Source organism: Phodopus roborovskii, unplaced genomic scaffold, assembly GCF_943737965.1.
Source record: "Phodopus roborovskii unplaced genomic scaffold, PHOROB, whole genome shotgun sequence".
NCBI classification, from domain to species: domain Eukaryota; kingdom Metazoa; phylum Chordata; class Mammalia; order Rodentia; family Cricetidae; genus Phodopus; species Phodopus roborovskii.
Genome location: NW_026126448.1, coordinates 16,843,351 through 16,860,013, shown reverse-complemented (window position 1 = coordinate 16,860,013; position 16,663 = coordinate 16,843,351). Strand labels below are relative to the sequence as shown.

The following is a 16,663-nucleotide window of genomic DNA, read 5'->3' as shown; positions in this document are numbered from 1 at the left end:
GCCAACCCCAGCTAACACCTAGCTGTTTTACCTCAGTGTGGCCAGCTTCCATCTCATCTGCCTTTGCACTTATCACCATTATTATTTCACTATCAGATAGTACCTGTCACCTTCCCTCTTTGAGAGAGTTAGATGTCCCTTGGTCTACCTATCCCCCTATTGTGTTATCAGCACACAATGCTTGGCAAGTGCTGAGTGAACTAAAGCTATTCTCAAGTCCCTGAGTCTTATGGTCAGGGAGAAGCTCCATCCCGACGCACCTGCTCTAGGTGTAAGTCTAGGCTCTGGCTCAAGTGTTACTGATAATGTTGGCTTCCCACGTGGCCTTGATGGGAAAAGCAGGTAGGGAGGCTCAGAGCTCAAGGGCCCTGCATTTTCACATTGACGGGTGTTGATCTGGGGTGAGGGCAATGAAATGACCCAGTCCTAGCCAGGTGAAATGCATATGTTGCCCAGTTAAGGCAATCATCCTTCCTCAACTCAAATCCTATTCTTTTCCTCACTCATGAACAAAATCCAGGCACACAGGCATCCCTAGGAAAAAGCCACACATGAGACAGATTTTACAGATTTATTTTTTAAAAACAAAACAAAAGGTTAAAAAAGTCCTTCATTTCCAACCCTGCCTGGGGTGTGGGGAAAGGGGCAGAATAAGCTGAGAAAATGCCCACCCCTCCTGGGAAGAGTCTGACTTCCCAGAGTTGGTAAGGACAGGGCAAGTCGGAGGCGGCCTGCCCTTCCTTAGGTAGCTGTTACTGCTATACAAGTTTTACAAGCAAGTGTGGGAGTGGAAGGCCAAGGGCTGCTTCCACAGTGCCTGCAGCCACCCTTCAGTCACACAGTTCCTCCCACGACGGGGGTGGGGGGGTGGGGTGTGTGTGTGTGTGTGTGTGTGTGTGTGTGTGTGTGTGTGTGTGTGTGTGTGTGTGTAAGGATGGGCAGGCAGGGAAGGCATGGGCAGCTTGGGCTTTGGGCCCCTGGAGCTTCCTTATGCTGTTTGCCAGCCAGCAGGATCACTGGCAGTTCCACCGGTGTGAGGAGACCTTCCCACAAACCTCCTGCCATCTGGAGGGAACCGCTAATCTCCAACTCTCGGGGTCGGGGTCTGCCCTTTCTTCCTATTCCCCAGCCTCAGGCTGAGTGGAGGCCAGGACAAAGCACTAAGTGGCTGTTTGCTACAAAACACCTGGAAATGCCAGAGGGCAGCTCACGGCCTGTCAGTCCAGGCTCCCAGTCACACAGTCATACACACGGCGTTAAGGCGTCTGTGCCAGCAGGCATGGCCAAACTGGGCCCAGCTTCTGTCTCTCCACCTGAAAGGGTACGGGTAGAACCCCGGATGCTGTGGAAACAGGCTGAAGGGGGAGAAGCTGACAATGGAAGGTTAGCCAGGCCTGGAGAAAGGAGGGGGAAGGAGAGAGAAGGCAAGGGCTTTCAAGACCTCTGTCCAGGCCTGCTGGCTGCCCTTGGAAGTATCCCAACGCAAGTTGGGGAGCCCTGACCATAAACCCCCTGGAAAATGGGGGACAGAAAAGGATTAGGGGGGTAGAACATTGGGACTTTGGAGGAAGCCAGTGCTGACAGTATTTACAAGCGCAAAGCCCCATCTTCTGTGCCACCTACCTCTCTACCCTCCCACAGAAATGGCCCTGAGAGCCACTGAAGAAGCACAGAGACCTCCTCACAGCTGCACCCCTAGGAAGAGCCCCTTTCCTCCAACTGGCCCCATCCTGGGCTCCTCAGGAATGTCTGTGTGGCTCTGCTCCATCAGGAGGCGGCGCCCACCTGGGGCTGGAACCCTGGCTGCCCGATTGGGCAGCGGGCAGCAGAGACTCTAGGAGTCCTTGAGCATGCTGATGCGTGCATAGATCTTCAGGGCAGGCCCCAGCTTGATGTTCATGGCACTCATCAGGTGGTCCTCCTTAAGCAGCAACAGGGCCTGCCCATCAATCTCCTGGGCACGAAACTCCTCTGCGATCTCCTGGCAACCTGAGGAAGACCACAGGCAACAACAACAGTTAGAGACAAGCACTAGCTCAGGAAAGCCTCACATGCTACCGTGAGGGCAGTACACTGGTCAAACAATTGTAATTAATATAGTCTCTGTGTGTTTACATGAGTCCAAATAGCTACAGGATCGGATAGAACAGAAACTCCGTCTACAAATGGTGCCCAACGTGGGGCTTGAACCTACAACCCTGAGATTAAGAGTCTCATGCTCTACCGACTGAGTTAGCCCAGATAGCTCACTTCCTGTCTGTACACCTCCAGACCTCTAATGGTTAGCTGGTGGCAAGCTCTATTCTCTTACCTTCAGACAGGCTTTATTTGTACAAGCACGATATCACCAGAGCAGTACTACTGTTCTTGTCTTGCAGCCTGAGAGACTAAATGACTGAACCAGAAAGTGAGGATGTGGCCCTCCTTGGGCCTTTCCCTCCACTACTTACTGTTCTAAGTGCTGGGTTGGTACACAGGGTAAGCATGTGGCTACTGAGGCCTCACAGAAACCACAACAGCCTTTCTCTTACCCTAGCAGGAAACTTATTTTGGAGCAAACTGACCACCACATCAGAACACTCCATCAGCTCCCTCAGGAGAGGTGCTGGTGGATAGCAGTAGAGGCCTATAGTCATGTGACTGAGCCCCTTGGATGTGGATGGCAGCCTCCATCATGGATGCTGCTGCTCTGGTTGACTTCCTCAGTGAGACTTTATATGACCTTAACTGAGGCCACAGCTGAGCCACTGCAAATGCCTGACCCCAGAACTTTGAGAAAATGAATGGGCCATTACTGTTTAAGGCTAAGTTTTAGAGTGATTTGTCTCATAGCAATATTATCGATAACACAGATTTTGGTTCCTTATTGAGAGGTGAGACATTAAAAAACTTTGAACATGTAGGGATGGTCTTGTACCCGGGCCAGCAGCACCACCAGAAGAGGTGGAGAGTAGCAGTGACTGCCTAAGGTTATCTGGGATCCTAGCAGAGTCCCATAGCCCAGGACCCTGATGAAAGAGGGAACTGCTACAGAAGGCTGGAAGGTCTGGGATTCAACTGTATCCTGCTAGGAAGCAGCAAGTTTAGCAGCACTGAGCTGGGCATGTGAAGTGTAAAGTTCCAAGTAAGCTGAGTGACCTAAAGACATCTTCAGGCAGAAGGCTGAGGGCACTGCCTGGCTTCCTGTTAGAAGGAAGGGAAGGGAAAGAAAGACAGCATTCTATGTACCCTGGCCTGTATCTACCCATTTAGGAAGCCTTTCAGATGGTCAACAGAAAACAGTTTCCAGCATGGGGTGCACACATGTAACCCCCAGAACTCAGGAGGCAGAGGCAGGCAGATCTCTGAGTTTGAGGCCAGCTGGTCTACAGAGTGAGTTCTCAGGAATGCCAGGGTTACACAGAGAAACCCTGTCTCAAACACACACACACACACACACACACACACACACACACACACACACACACACACACACACCATCAAATCAAAACACACCCCTCAAAAAAAAAAAAAACAAAAAAACAAAATCCAGGCTCCTAAAGACTTGACATGATACCCTGGAGAAGGGCTCGCCATGGTTTCTGATCAGTTGCAGGGCTCCCAAGAACCTTGAGGGCTCCAGAATAAGCTCAACATCACAGAAAGGCTTATCGGAAAGAGGATTTGGAACTCAGAGACTATAAAGATCTCAAGAAAATTATATTGTCAGAAATCCTGCTTGATGAGACTGAAAAGCTCAGAGGTATTAGAAAATAAAAAGCAGCAATTACAGTAAGCACTGTAATTGAAGTTGTGTTGAACCCTCAGGCTGCCTTTCTCAGCAGTGGGTGACTATGAGGGTGGGACAAGCAAGGGTGGGTAAGAGTCCTCCAGGCTTTAATCCTCAAAAGGAAATAGCAACCAGGGCTAACCAGGGCTGGTGTGGGCCAGAGCTGCCTGTGTGTTTCTTTTCTTCCCTGTTGTCTTTCAGATACTGGGGTGTGGTGGACAGGAGACAACCTGTCTTAGTTCTCTGATCTCTAGACTAGGGAACCACACCTGCACATCAGGGCCAGAGCTCTCCATGCCCAGACTTGATTCAAGAAAATGCCTCCAGAAGATCAGGCTGTAGGCAAGCCTGTGGAATATTTCTTTACTCCCTATGATATGTGCTGTTGTGACTGGTTTAATAAAGAAGCTGACTGGCCAATAGCTGGGCAGGATAAGGTTAGGTGGGGATAACCAGACTAAGGACACTGGGAAGAAGGGCAGAGGATGCTATTTGCAAGCAGAGGTTTTTTTTTTTTTTTTTTTTTTTTTTTTTTTTCCTTTTTGGTCAGGACCATGATCAGCTCTGTTCCACCAGCCGCTTCCCTAAATAACCACTCAGAGACTCAATATTAATTATAAATGACCCAAAGCTAGAAAGGATGAGGTTAGGTGGGTGAACCAGACTACGGACATTGGGAAGAAGAAGGGAAAAGAGAGGAGTTGCCAGCCAGACTCAGACAGGAGATAGGAGGTGCAAAATGAAAGAGAGGTAACACCATGTGGTAGAATTTAGATCAATATAAATGGGTGAATTTAAGTTATAAGAGTTAGCTAGTAACAAGCCTAAGCTATTGGCCAAGCATTTATAATTAATAAGATGGTTCTATGTGGGAGCGACTTATTTGGGAGCGACTGCCAAGAAACTGCTTATAAATGGCACCCAAAACCTGAGAAAACTAAAATAAAGGTATTCTAAACAGCTCCATTTTCTCAGTTAGGCTCTGTTTGCTATTGGCAAACACAAGCATGACTCTTTTTAAGAGGCCCTGCTACTGAACACTTAAATGGGGCTTATGTGCAGCCAGGTGGCACACTATTTGGTGGCAGTGTGAACTCAGGGAGCCAAGGTAGGGGTGGAGGGTCATGAAGTGGGGGGGGGCAGCTGCCAATGTTGATGACTAATACAGCAGCTTAAGATTTGTCTCATGTGATCAAAAACAAGTCAGATGCCCAGTAAAGACAGATTCAGATGGAGAAAGCCTCTAAATGGGTTTCAATGTTTAAAATGTACAAAGGCTTGGGAGAGAAAAGAAAAAGGGTATAGGTAGTCAGAAAGAATGTATAGTTTTAAAAAAATAAGTAAAATTCTTAAAAGGGGAATATAAAGAAATGCAAAAGAGAAAAGCCACGTAAAGATGGGAAACACACAGTCTGGATCCAGGATATTATTGTGTTGTCTTTAAATTTTTAACTGCTAATGAATGAGTGATAACTGCTAAGAAAACACTGGATTATGGAAACTGCTGGATTAAACCAACCTGTATTTTTAAAATATCTTAACTTGGAAGTCAAGAGGTACGTTGCTTTGGGAGAACAGTTACGATTTTTTTTTTCTACAGGAAATGAGAGGCTGTGGGCTCATTCCACATTTGGTGTCCAACATGGGGCTGAAGAACTTCCACTTAAAATTTAAGAAAAGCTTAAGAAATGGTTTTAGAAACAAAAGAACAAAGACAAGCAAGACTTCTTGGTAGCAGCATTTTTCTCAGTTGAACTTTGTTTTGCTAGAGACAAGCAGAAATTTGCTCGGCTTTTTAAAGGGAGGTTTCCTGACTCCGCATAAGCGGCAAAAAAAAAAAAAAAAAAAACCGCAAGGCTTTTAAGAAGCCCTGCTAACAATTCATTGGTGTGAATGAGAGCTGGCAATGGCAGTGACCACATCTCCAAGCCAGCAACATGCTGCTGGATGGCAGCGTAGACCAAGGCAGTAAGCACAGCTCTCAGTATTAGCGATAAAAGTACCCACTACCATCTTTGATAGACCGCAGCTAATACAGCTATGGCTTTCATTTTAGCAATGTCGTTGCTTACCAGATAAAGACTGGTGGACAGAAAAAGATAAAGTTTACAGTAAAGACATTCAGATTAAGAAAACCGCTAAAGGTTTACAGTGTGTTTTAAAATATATGTAGGCTTGGGAGTGAAAAAGAATAAAATGGTTTTTAAAAGACAGAGAGGAGCTGAGTTTGGTGGCACATGCCTTTAATTCCAGCACTCGGGAGACAGAGGCAAGCAGATCTCTGTGATTTCAAAGTAAACCTGGTATACAGAGTTAATTCCAGGACAGATAAAAGTTACACAGAGAAACCCTGTCTCAAAAAAAATGAAAGAATAGAAGTAGAAGGAATAATTAAAAAGCCACGTTAAGATGGAAAGCACAGAGAAACTTTGGATACTATACGCTATTCTGTTGTCTTTAAATTGCTGAGGAAATAACAACTATTAAAAGAAATACTGCTGGATTAATTTAATTTATATATTTTAAAAATGCTTCGACTTCAAAATTTAAGTCTAAGGATAAGTTACTGGGGAAAAGGATTTCCAGTTTTGTTTCCACAGAAAATGAAAAGCTGTTGATTCCTTCTAGACTAATGTGGTTTGATCAAGCAAGACCCCTGAAGCAATGTCCATGGGACAATGCAGCCTTGCAGACCACTACAGCCAGGATTTCTGCATCTTCTTAGGATCCCCATGACAGCGCTCCCTACCAGCAGGAAGCAGTTTGGAAAGAACAATGCCCAAATTCCCAAATATTGTTTATAAATGTTTGTTTTCATTTATATGGGGTTGGTTATAAATGGTTAGTGACCACAACCAATCTTTTTAAAGGTAAAAAGGGGATTATGGTATAGATATGAATACTTTGTTTTGGAATGGATTTTCATTAATTGATACAAATAAATACAAATCAATTTTGTGATTTAGTATATTTCTCCTCTTGTTTAGGTATTGTGTTTATATAGTTCAGAAATGTAATGTATAATTTAGTACAGATTATAGATAGTTACCTATGATAGTCAAAACTTACAGTTAAGTTAGTTAAGATTTCTAGATATATAGAGATGTATTTGAGATGGATAGGCATTCTTCAACCCTTTCAAAGATTTACAGAATATGGCACTTAAAATTGTTTAGGGTTTTTCTTGACAGTGAGACATAACTGCTCCTGGCAACACCACTTGCATCAGAAAGAAGGATGGACATTAAAGAAACACATTATAGAGTTTGCTTTCAGTATGGCAAGACTAGCCATTTTGACAAGATACTGCTCTTGTCTAGACTGTTTGACTTTATGCTGTATAAACTGGACATGCAGGACCCACAGGGAAGTGACTGCTGCTGATACAAGATGGACATTACTACAGGGTTCTTGCATCATGGAAGAGTCTGCCAGACATTCTGCAGGACACAGAGAAAAGTGACTGACAAACTGCCAGTACAGGTGGACAGTTTAAAGTTTCCTGCTTTGCTGAGGAGTCTGCCAGACACACTATGGCCTATGGGCTGAAGATGGAACATTACTGAAGAACTTCAGGTGCCTGACCAGGTATAGCGAGAAGTCTGTCATTTCTAGAATGTATATATTAACCTTCTGTAGTCTTTGAAGGAGTTGAAGACAGTTATGGTTATAGTTTTCCTTAGTTAGGATTAAAGATAAATTATATATAGGGCTTTAGACTCACAAAGATAGGATAGATGATGAAATATTTTCTTTAAATCTTGCTAAATGTTAATGGACTAAACATTGTTGACTGTGGTTCTTATTTGATAACTGTTGTGTGATATATCTTGCTATGTTAAGGTTTAAACCCTTCTTTTTATTTTAAACAGAAAAGAGGAGATGATGGGAGATGTCATTCTGTAAATATGTTTCTCTTATCGGTTAATGAATAAAGCACTGTTGGCCAATAGGAAAGCAAGATAGGAAGGACTAGGAGACAAGAAGAGAGGAAGTAGTAGGGAGGAGTTTCAAGATGGAGGAGAGAAGAACGCCAGCCCCTCTCTCCAGTAAGATAAGACCACATGGCAAGAATCTGGCCAACAGTATTTATATCTAATACAGGATCTCTGTGTGTTATTTGGGGCTGGCATGGTAGTGGGACCAGACTGGCAGGGCAAAACCTACTCATAACACACACTGATATGGATCAGGTTTGATTGAGGAAGACTCCCTGAAAAATCTTGACTATGAACCTAAAGAAATCTACAAATAAAGTACAAAACACATATATTTTAACTGCTTAAACATAAAATATCATCATTGACTAACTTGTGTACAGTACACAGTCTATACTTGTATTAAATCTATCTCTAAAGGAATAAAGGGGGATATGATGTAGGAATGATAGGAAATGAGAAGAAACAGGAGGTGCAAGATGAAAGAGAGGTAACGCCATGTGGCAGAATTTAGATCAATATAAATGGGTTAATTCAAGTTGTAGGAGTTAGCTAGTAACAAGCCTGAGCATTTATAAGAAGGTTCTGTGTGGTTATTTGGGAGTGTCTGCTGAGATACAGAGGAACCTTGCTTACATAGGCCTGTATGGCATTTTCTTAATTAGTGACTAATGGGGGAGGGCCTAGTCCATTGTGGATGAGGCCATCCATCCTTGGACTGGTGGCACTGGGTTCTATAAGAAAGCAGGCTGAGCAGTCCATGGGGAATAAGCTAGTAAGCACCACTTCTCCATGGCCTCTGCATCAGCTCCTGCCTCCAGGTTCCTGCCCAGTTTGAATTCCTATTCTGAATTCCTCCAATGATGATCAGTGATATGGAAGTATAAGCCAAATAAATCCATTTCTTCCCAACTTTGCCTTTTGGTCATGGTGTTTCAACACAGCACTAGAAACCCTGACTAAGCCAGCCTGTGAGTTCCCCCCAAAGACAGAGCTTATCTGTGTGACCATTGAGATACTGTAGGGAATGGCAGAGTGTGATTTCCCAGGCTAGGTCCAAGATGGTTTCTTCTGATTTCTCTCTAGATTTACTAGCTGTGGGGGAACCTGCTGTCATGCTTGCCATAAGAGGCCCACATAGAGGCCTCCTGCCAACAGCTAGCCCCTTCCTGCAAACCACAGGAGTGAGGATCCCATTACCCCAGAGAAGCCTGAAGGTGGCCTTGGCCTTTGCTGACACAAAGCTGCATCCTCATAAGGGACCCCGAGATAGGGCTGCAAAGGCTTCCTAAGTCTATAACAACAGTAATGGTGCTATGACAAACTTGAGGGTACAGGACAGATAACAAAAACGCTAGGTTAAATGAAAGTGCTACAACTGGACCCGGTTCTGTCTGATCTCCAATTCTTTGTTCTTATTTCTTATTGCACTCCACCCTGTAACAGGCTTGTGGCCACCATCACTGCTAACCTGGCAGTAAATTCGTGAGGCTGGCAGTAAGGGAAAATATTTCAGGGTTCCCCTGGAAGAATCTGGAATACTAGAAAATTTGCCTTTCCAAGTAGAAGTCTTATGACAACTTCATATTCACTTGCCCTCTGCACCAAGGACTATACACAGTGTCCACTATACTGATGGGAGATGTCATTCTGTAAATATGTTTCTCATACTGGTTAATGAATAAAGCATTGTTGGCCAATAGGAAAGCAAGATAGGTGGGATTAGGAGACGAGGAAAGAGGAAGTAGTAGAGAGGAGTCACCATGTAGAGACTGGAGAACAGAGGTCCGGGCCCATTCTCCGGTAAGATGAGACCACGTGGAAATACTTAGATTAATAGAAATGGGTTAATAATTAAGACAGAGCTAGCCGATAAGAAACAACTGGCCAACAGAATTATATCTAATACAGAGTGTTATTTGGGGCTGGCATGGCGGTGGGACCAGACCAGTGGGGAAAACCTTACTCCTAACACTATACCATACGTTTTTGGGGGGACAGTGGGTCCAAGACAGGATTTCTCTGTGTAACAGCCCTGGCTATCCTGGAACTAGCTCTGTAGACCAGGCTGGCCTCAAATCCATACAGCTCCGTCTGCTTCTGCCTCCCAAGTGCTGGGATTAGAGGCGTGCACCCCCACTGACCAGCCTTACACCACACCTTTTTGTCTTTGCTTTTACTCAAGCTGCTCTTACTCAATCATGGATAGTCTCTCAATCTGCAAAAGCCTATTTCAGCTGTTTATTTTTTTTTTTATTTTAATTTAAGATTATTATGTACATAGTGTTCTGCCTGCATGTATACTTGCACACCAGAAGAGGGCACCAGATCTCATTACAGATTGTTGTGAGCCACCATGTGGTTGCTGGGAATTGAACTCAGGACCTCTGGAAGAGCAAATAGTGCTTTTAACCACTGAGCCATCTCTCGAGCCCTGTGCTGTTTATTTTTATGTTTTCCTGATACTACACTCTCTCCTGATTTCCTCCTACCTTGCCCAGGAAGAGACAGAGCTAATTCCATGCTATGTACTTCAGAGACCACTTCCTAGACTGCAGCTATTTCTAATGGTAGCCAGGAAGTATTCCATAGAGACTGCTATGCTAGAACATAAGCTTTCACAGGCAGGAGCAGTGTCTTCCTACCTCTGCCCCTTGGGGCCTGCTGTGTCCTGGAGGAAGGTAAGGTCCTCACTCCCTCTCACTCACGCTATTCCAGCAGGTGAAAAGTTTCCAAGGAACTTACCTGGCAGAGAGCGGATGAATTCATAGACATCTTCTACGTTCCACTTTGTGGGCTCACTTGGTAGGAAGTGGTGTCCCATGCCCACCAAGTCCCGCATGTGCATGTCAGGGAGCTCCAAATCCCTCTGGCCTTGTCGCCGTCGGGAGGTGGATGAGCTGGCTGAGATAGGTGACAAGGGTTCCTCATAGCTTGAGTTATCTGAGCACCGGCTGGAGTCTTCCTGACTGTGTGTCAGCTGCAAGGCAGCAGTAACTGAGAGGGGTACAGTGCCTGAGGGCTGAGAACAGAGAGAGAAACACTGTACTTCAGGACTGGGGAACTGACCACTCCCACAACAAGAAGGGGTGGAGGCAGGCGCTGCTCCCTCTTCTGCTTGGTTCACTATTCCTGGAGTCACAGTCTCTGTGCTCCTGCTCTTTAGCTCCAGACAGTCAGTCCCCAGGATTGCCCCAAGTGCTGTTCTACATGACAACAATCTGCCCTTACATTTGTCCTATATGGGGTGTTTCATGTCACTGGACTACCGAAAGGGACTGCATATGTACATTCTGGACTGCAGCTTTTAGCTGATTCTTTACAGGGTGCAAGATAAAAGTCACCATCACCACTGCCACCACCACAGACTTAAAAATGGAGATTGCCATGCTAGGCTGTGAGTTCCATGTCCTCGGATCTTTAGTGCCCAACAGAATCCCTGGCACGGAACTGTTGGGAATAATATTTAGTAAATGAATATTTACTTGATGGGGACCTTCACAAACTCAGTGCTCCAGTTTTCAAGGGGGCATAAAGGCAGTAGGGGAAACTGTGGAGGCTGCCATCTCTCCCAGCCACCCTAACATGGAGGTAACCTAATACCTTGTCTTTCCAGGGCCAGCAGGGTGAGATCCAAGAAATCAAGAATGTGTGTGTGTGTGTGGGGTCATTCTAAGCTAAAACTATAAGGGAAGGCCCTACTAGGGGACCCAGGAAAGGCTGGATGTGAGACCTGTAGGAGGTGAGAGCAGCATGCTAGAAGCGGACAGCATGCCAAGTGATGCTCTAGTAAGCTCTGTGACCTCTTACCTGCTTCTTGGTGTCCTTGGTAAGTGTGGGCAGACTAGCTTTGCTGGCCCGTCGGCGGTTGTGGGTTGTGGTCCCTGCCTTCTGCAGCTTGCTCCGGTCTGAGTGAAAAAGTCCCACTCGTTTGGTGCATCCCACATTATACCTGCAGAGAGAAGCAAGCAAGTCAGAGTGGAGCCCTGGGCACACAGCCAGCCAACCTGAGTCTGCCTATAGTACAAACTGATTCCAGGACACTGCTGATGACGGAGATTCTGAGTCTGCCTATAGTACAAACTGACTCCAGGGCATTGCGGATGACTGAGACTTTCTGAGTCTGCCTATAGTACAAACTGACTTCAGGACACTGCTGATGACTGAGACTCTCTGAGTCTGCCTATAGTACAAACTGACTCCAGGACATTGAGGCTCTGGGCAGGCACTTGAGCTCTGAGCCCTTCCTGGGAGGCAGGGTATGATACCAGTTGCCTTCTAAACCGGTTTCATGATGACAAGAGGGAATGCTGGTGACATGTTTAATTCAACTACTCAGAGTACAGCTGCCACACACTATGGTGCTAGGAAACTACTCTGCCCACTGTCCTGCTGGAGTGTGGGTTGGCAAAGCTTGACTAAGGAGCCCTGGCTCCTTCAGCACCGCTGGGTAGCATGGCTGAGGACAGGAACTCTAGGGCATCACACACAACACGTCTACCTGGAACCTAGAGAGTTCTTTTGAGTTCTGGGCTGTCAAAGTTAAAGTGTTCCTACAAAGAACACAGGGCACGTTAGATCCTAAATCCCCCATGACACATCGGCTGTGTCACTTGAGGCACGACTACTCCTTTATGCCTTCATTTTCCAACCCACATAAAGGGAATGACAGTAAATACAATGGTGACAATAATAACAGTTGCCTAGCAGAGACGTTCTGAAAACAGACAACTGACTAGCAGGGCCCCTGGCACCAAGTTTCTCTCTGTGTGTCAATTTCTGTCTGTCGGTCTGTCTGCTTTTATTTAAGTTGAGACAAGGTCTCCTCAGGTTGTCCTACTGTATACCTACTGTACACTATCCTACTGCACACTGGAGGCTGACCTTATTCTTGAGTCAATCCTGCCTGCTGCAGTCTTTCAAGTGTTGGGATTACAGATTCGCAGGACCATGCCATTTTGAAGTAGCTTCTCAATAAATGATAATGCTTTGTATCGTCATCAATTCTCAGGCTGGACAGAAGCTAAGTTTTATTTCTGTGGACAGCTTTACCCTAAGAACATGGCAGCTGCCCTGGGGGCCCAGCTAATGGGCTGCTTTGTGTGCTTGTACAGTGAGTGATGCTTCCTCTCACATACTCAAGAGAGGGGAGGTTCTTCTGGTTTCTTAGGCCTAATGCACTCACCTGGTGTGCTTGGGATAGTGTCTTAACTAGACAGGCCAAGGAGCTTGGTGGATGGATGAGCCTCACCTACAGCATCCAAGGTAGATGATTACTAGAATGAGGACACTAGGTACAGTCCTGGGGACAGGAAAGGGGCTATGCAGGGCAGTAGGGCAGGTCACTCACCTCTTTGCACAAGCCATGGAACAGAAGCGCTTGGAACGCTTGAACTTGTAGGCAAAGTCCACTCGTCCACAGAGCTCACACTTGAGTTTGAGGGGGGTACCCTCCTCTTTGGATTCTGTAAAGTATGGAAATGGCTGAGTGTGGGGAGATTGTGACAGGCTCCTATCCTGCCTCTTCCATATCTCTGTGGCTATGACACCCAGTGGCATCCATTTAGAAAATGACACTTTGCCACTCCTTTTGCATGGGCTAGGCCTCCCACTGGAGAGTTCCTCAGGAGTGTCTGGTGATGCCTCTTGCAAACTGCAGGCTGGGGCACAGCAGAGGTGGGCAGAATCTACATCCTTCTCCATGACCAGGAAAGAAGCAGAAGGCTCACATAAACTAAATGCAGTCCTTGTCTGGCCATGGCTGTGCCTTAGACCTTCCCACCTCAAATTCAGGCTCTTGAGGTAGCAAAAGAGGGCACACCTGCCTGGTTGCTACACTTACTCTCATTTCTAGAACCTGGCAATGGCCCCTATAGGAAGTGAAATTCTGAAACCACATGGCTGCTGGAGAGCCAGGGGATGGAGGCTCTTCTGGTCCCTGCTCAGGGCTCCCCACAGACACTGAGAAAAGGGAAGCCCTTCTGCCTATACCAGAAGCCCCGAGCCCCATGGTCATGTACATACCTTGCAGGTAGGGCTCCTCCATCTCTGAGTCAGTGGTGGTGGTATGATCCTGCTGGGGAAGCTTCTCAGGCAAGAACCCCTGTGCATACTTCTTTTTGAGATTCCCCACCAGCAGGGACGAGCGTCCCACCTAGAGGACAGGTGACAGGAAGGCATAAGGATTAGATCCTAGACTCCTTGCTATATAGCCTTATTACAATTACAGGTACAAAGTAGCCAGGCAGATATCAGCCCTCCTCAAGCCTCCCGCATGCCATCATCCAAGGGTGCCCCACTCAAGGGGCATTGTTCTGCTGTCTGGTTCCCAAAGCCAGAAACAGTGGGCATCACAGTACTAAGACAGCTCTAGAAGACAGGGGTATTTTATTCTGTCAGGTGTGTTCAAGAACAGATACCATATTTCTCTCACCGCTCACTGATCAGGTGCCAGGTTGTATGTTCAGAGAGTACCAGGAGGGGTAGGGCTAAGTGTGAGAGTATATTTACAAGACCCAGCATCTCTGTTTTGATTTTGTACTGCTCTCTATCTGACCACAGTGGAGCCAGAGGGACAGACAGCCACAGGGGAGAGGAGGGCACAACTGACCGCAGACACCAAGGCTGGCAGCACCAAGGCTGGCTTTACTTCTCTGGGCCCTTGTTTTGTTTGGGGAACCTGGTGGCCAGAGCACATGGTATGTGGCTCTAGAATGATGTGAGCTGCTATTCTATCTGCCTTCATTTCACAGGCTCAGGGTTTCTCCAGAGGCAGGAGGAGGACTAGACCAGGGTGGAGTGGGAGGCATGGAACAGAGCTAGGTCCTTATAAGGTGAGCCGCCCCTGAGAGATCTGCCACTGGCTATGGCCAACCTCCAGAAGGAGAGGGCACAAATGCACTTGCCTGTTGACAGTTCACCCACTGCAGAAACCAAGTTCTACCCTCTTTTAAGACTTTCCACAGACAGGCAGATGGTAACCCAGGGGATGGAGTTCCCAATACACAGTCCTCCTGAGCCACACACGCCCTTTCTGAAGGCGCTCTGATCTATCTCACCCACTCCTTTTCAAGGCTCTGCTCCCAGAAGCACATCTCAGGCTACACTCCCATGCCACCACCTTGATTTCCAACCCAGCTTGAGGACTCTGCACTAACAGGCTCCTTTTGCTAACTGGCCAAAGTCTTGCTGTTTAGGTTTTGGCACTGAAAACTCAATAAGGTATAATTTTTTAAAGTCCACTGTATTTCATCATATACACTAAGTCCCCTACTTCAGGGGTCACAGGTCACCAGTCATCGATACTGCTGAACCTGTGTGCATAAACTTCAACCAAGGTCTTGTCAATTATTCTTATCACCAAGTCATTTTGGACTCTGGAGAAACTTGATCCTAAAGAGAAATTATTTGACACTGTGGTAGATTGGGGAAATCAGCAAGGTAAGAGAAAACTGTTCACATTTTCAGAAAATTTACATGGAATTGTAAAAATATTCTAGTACACAATCCAAAACATATTAAAAAAAAAAAAAAAAAAAAAAAAAGAGGGGAAAAGAAGTAGTCCGTACCGGGAAAGGCTCCGCCCCCTCCTGGATCACAAACCCTTCGATAACATGCGTCAGGATTTGGGGTTTCACAATGGCCTGTGGTGGTTTATTCTCACCATTCTGGGGGGCAGTGCCGGCGATGCTGGAGGCAGAGTTTCCGTTCCCTGAGGTCATGCCGGGGCTGCTGAGGTCGGTCAGTGCATGAACAATGCCCTGCCCTGAATCTGCATGGGGGGGGGGGGGACGACAAAGTGGCAGGGATGAGAACGGAGGCCAGTTTGGAGATGGACAGCCAGCCCCACAGTGCACACAAGCCACAGTGCCAGCAACGTGGTCCCTAACCTCCAAGACACATTTACCAGCGGTATGGTACAGATTCAGTGGTCACCCTACCCAGTGCCAGTGCGATCACTTTCACAACAATATGGCTCTGCAGCTGGCAGGTTTTCTTAAACAGCTGCTCTTGAGAACAGGCCAGAAATCTGTCCCTGAGGAGTACAGCCTCAGGCAGTACTGGGTTAAACAAAGCAACACTCGATTTACAGAGAACTCCAAATAGTGATCAAGAAGCCCCATCAAACACAGGCGTATGGTATAATAAAGCAATTTGGTGGACAGATGGTAAAGGAACTTTCTACCAGTCCCCTTGGAGAGTCAGATTTTAACAGCACCCTCAAACTGATGCCTGGGAAATTTGGGGGCTGAAATGCCAGTAGGCACTATCCTTTGGAGGCTACTGCACTAAGTTATGAGGTTATTGGGTTTTTTTTTTTCTCTCTCTCCAGTGTTGAAGCTGCTGGTACAAACTGCCATTTTTCTCTGTGACCCCTGCTCTTAGAGTGCAGTAGACACTCCATCCAGTCCTAAGCAAACCACAGACCCACGCTCCACCTCTCTGTAGACAGCCTTGATTTCTCCTTTGGAAAACTAAACATAATGCTCCAAAGAGTGAGATGGGTGCCTCCCATAGACCGTCAGGGTGGGCCTCCTCTCCCTTCTGCCATCATCTCTGAATGACATGCCTCACTGCTGTAGAGGTGCAAGGTTTCACCACCTCATTTTAAACATTATTGATTTATTTTTCAAGACAGGGTTTCTCTGTGTAGCTTTGGAGCCTGTCCTGGAACTTGCTCTGCAGGCTGTCCTCGAACTCATGGAGATCTGCCTGCCTCTGCCCCTCTCCCCAGTTCCCTTCCCAAAGTTGTTCTCTGTCACCACCAAATGCTCATTGAGCTGAGGTGCCTTTAACCTGGAGCTTCCTAAAAGAGAAAAGTAGAAAAGCCATTTCTTTATTGCAACAAGCCTATTAATATTAAGCATAAGCCAGCAGTATATAATAAACAGTATTAAAATAATAAAATAGGAAAAAACTACAGCTCATTGTTACTTATGTAATTTCTGTATAACAC

General features: G+C 46.3%; 1 protein-coding gene across 4 annotated transcripts in view; it reads right to left on the bottom strand.

The window, feature by feature from the left end:
- Nucleotides 1-557: 557 nt before the first annotated feature.
- The window catches only part of Phc2 (polyhomeotic homolog 2), a 106,997-nt gene continuing 90,891 nt past the window's right edge, over nucleotides 558-16,663 (bottom strand). For all 4 annotated transcript variants that reach the window (XM_051188848.1, XM_051188849.1, XM_051188851.1 and 1 more), the window contains 6 exons: nucleotides 15,276-15,478; nucleotides 13,732-13,861; nucleotides 13,058-13,172; nucleotides 11,518-11,659; nucleotides 10,453-10,729; nucleotides 558-1,989 (listed from right to left, as the gene is read on the bottom strand). In XM_051188848.1, coding sequence (XP_051044805.1) covers nucleotides 1,835-1,989; nucleotides 10,453-10,729; nucleotides 11,518-11,659; nucleotides 13,058-13,172; nucleotides 13,732-13,861; nucleotides 15,276-15,478 — 1,022 coding nt within the window. In that variant the 3' untranslated portion in view covers nucleotides 558-1,834. The remainder of the gene's footprint in view (nucleotides 1,990-10,452; nucleotides 10,730-11,517; nucleotides 11,660-13,057; nucleotides 13,173-13,731; nucleotides 13,862-15,275; nucleotides 15,479-16,663) is intronic.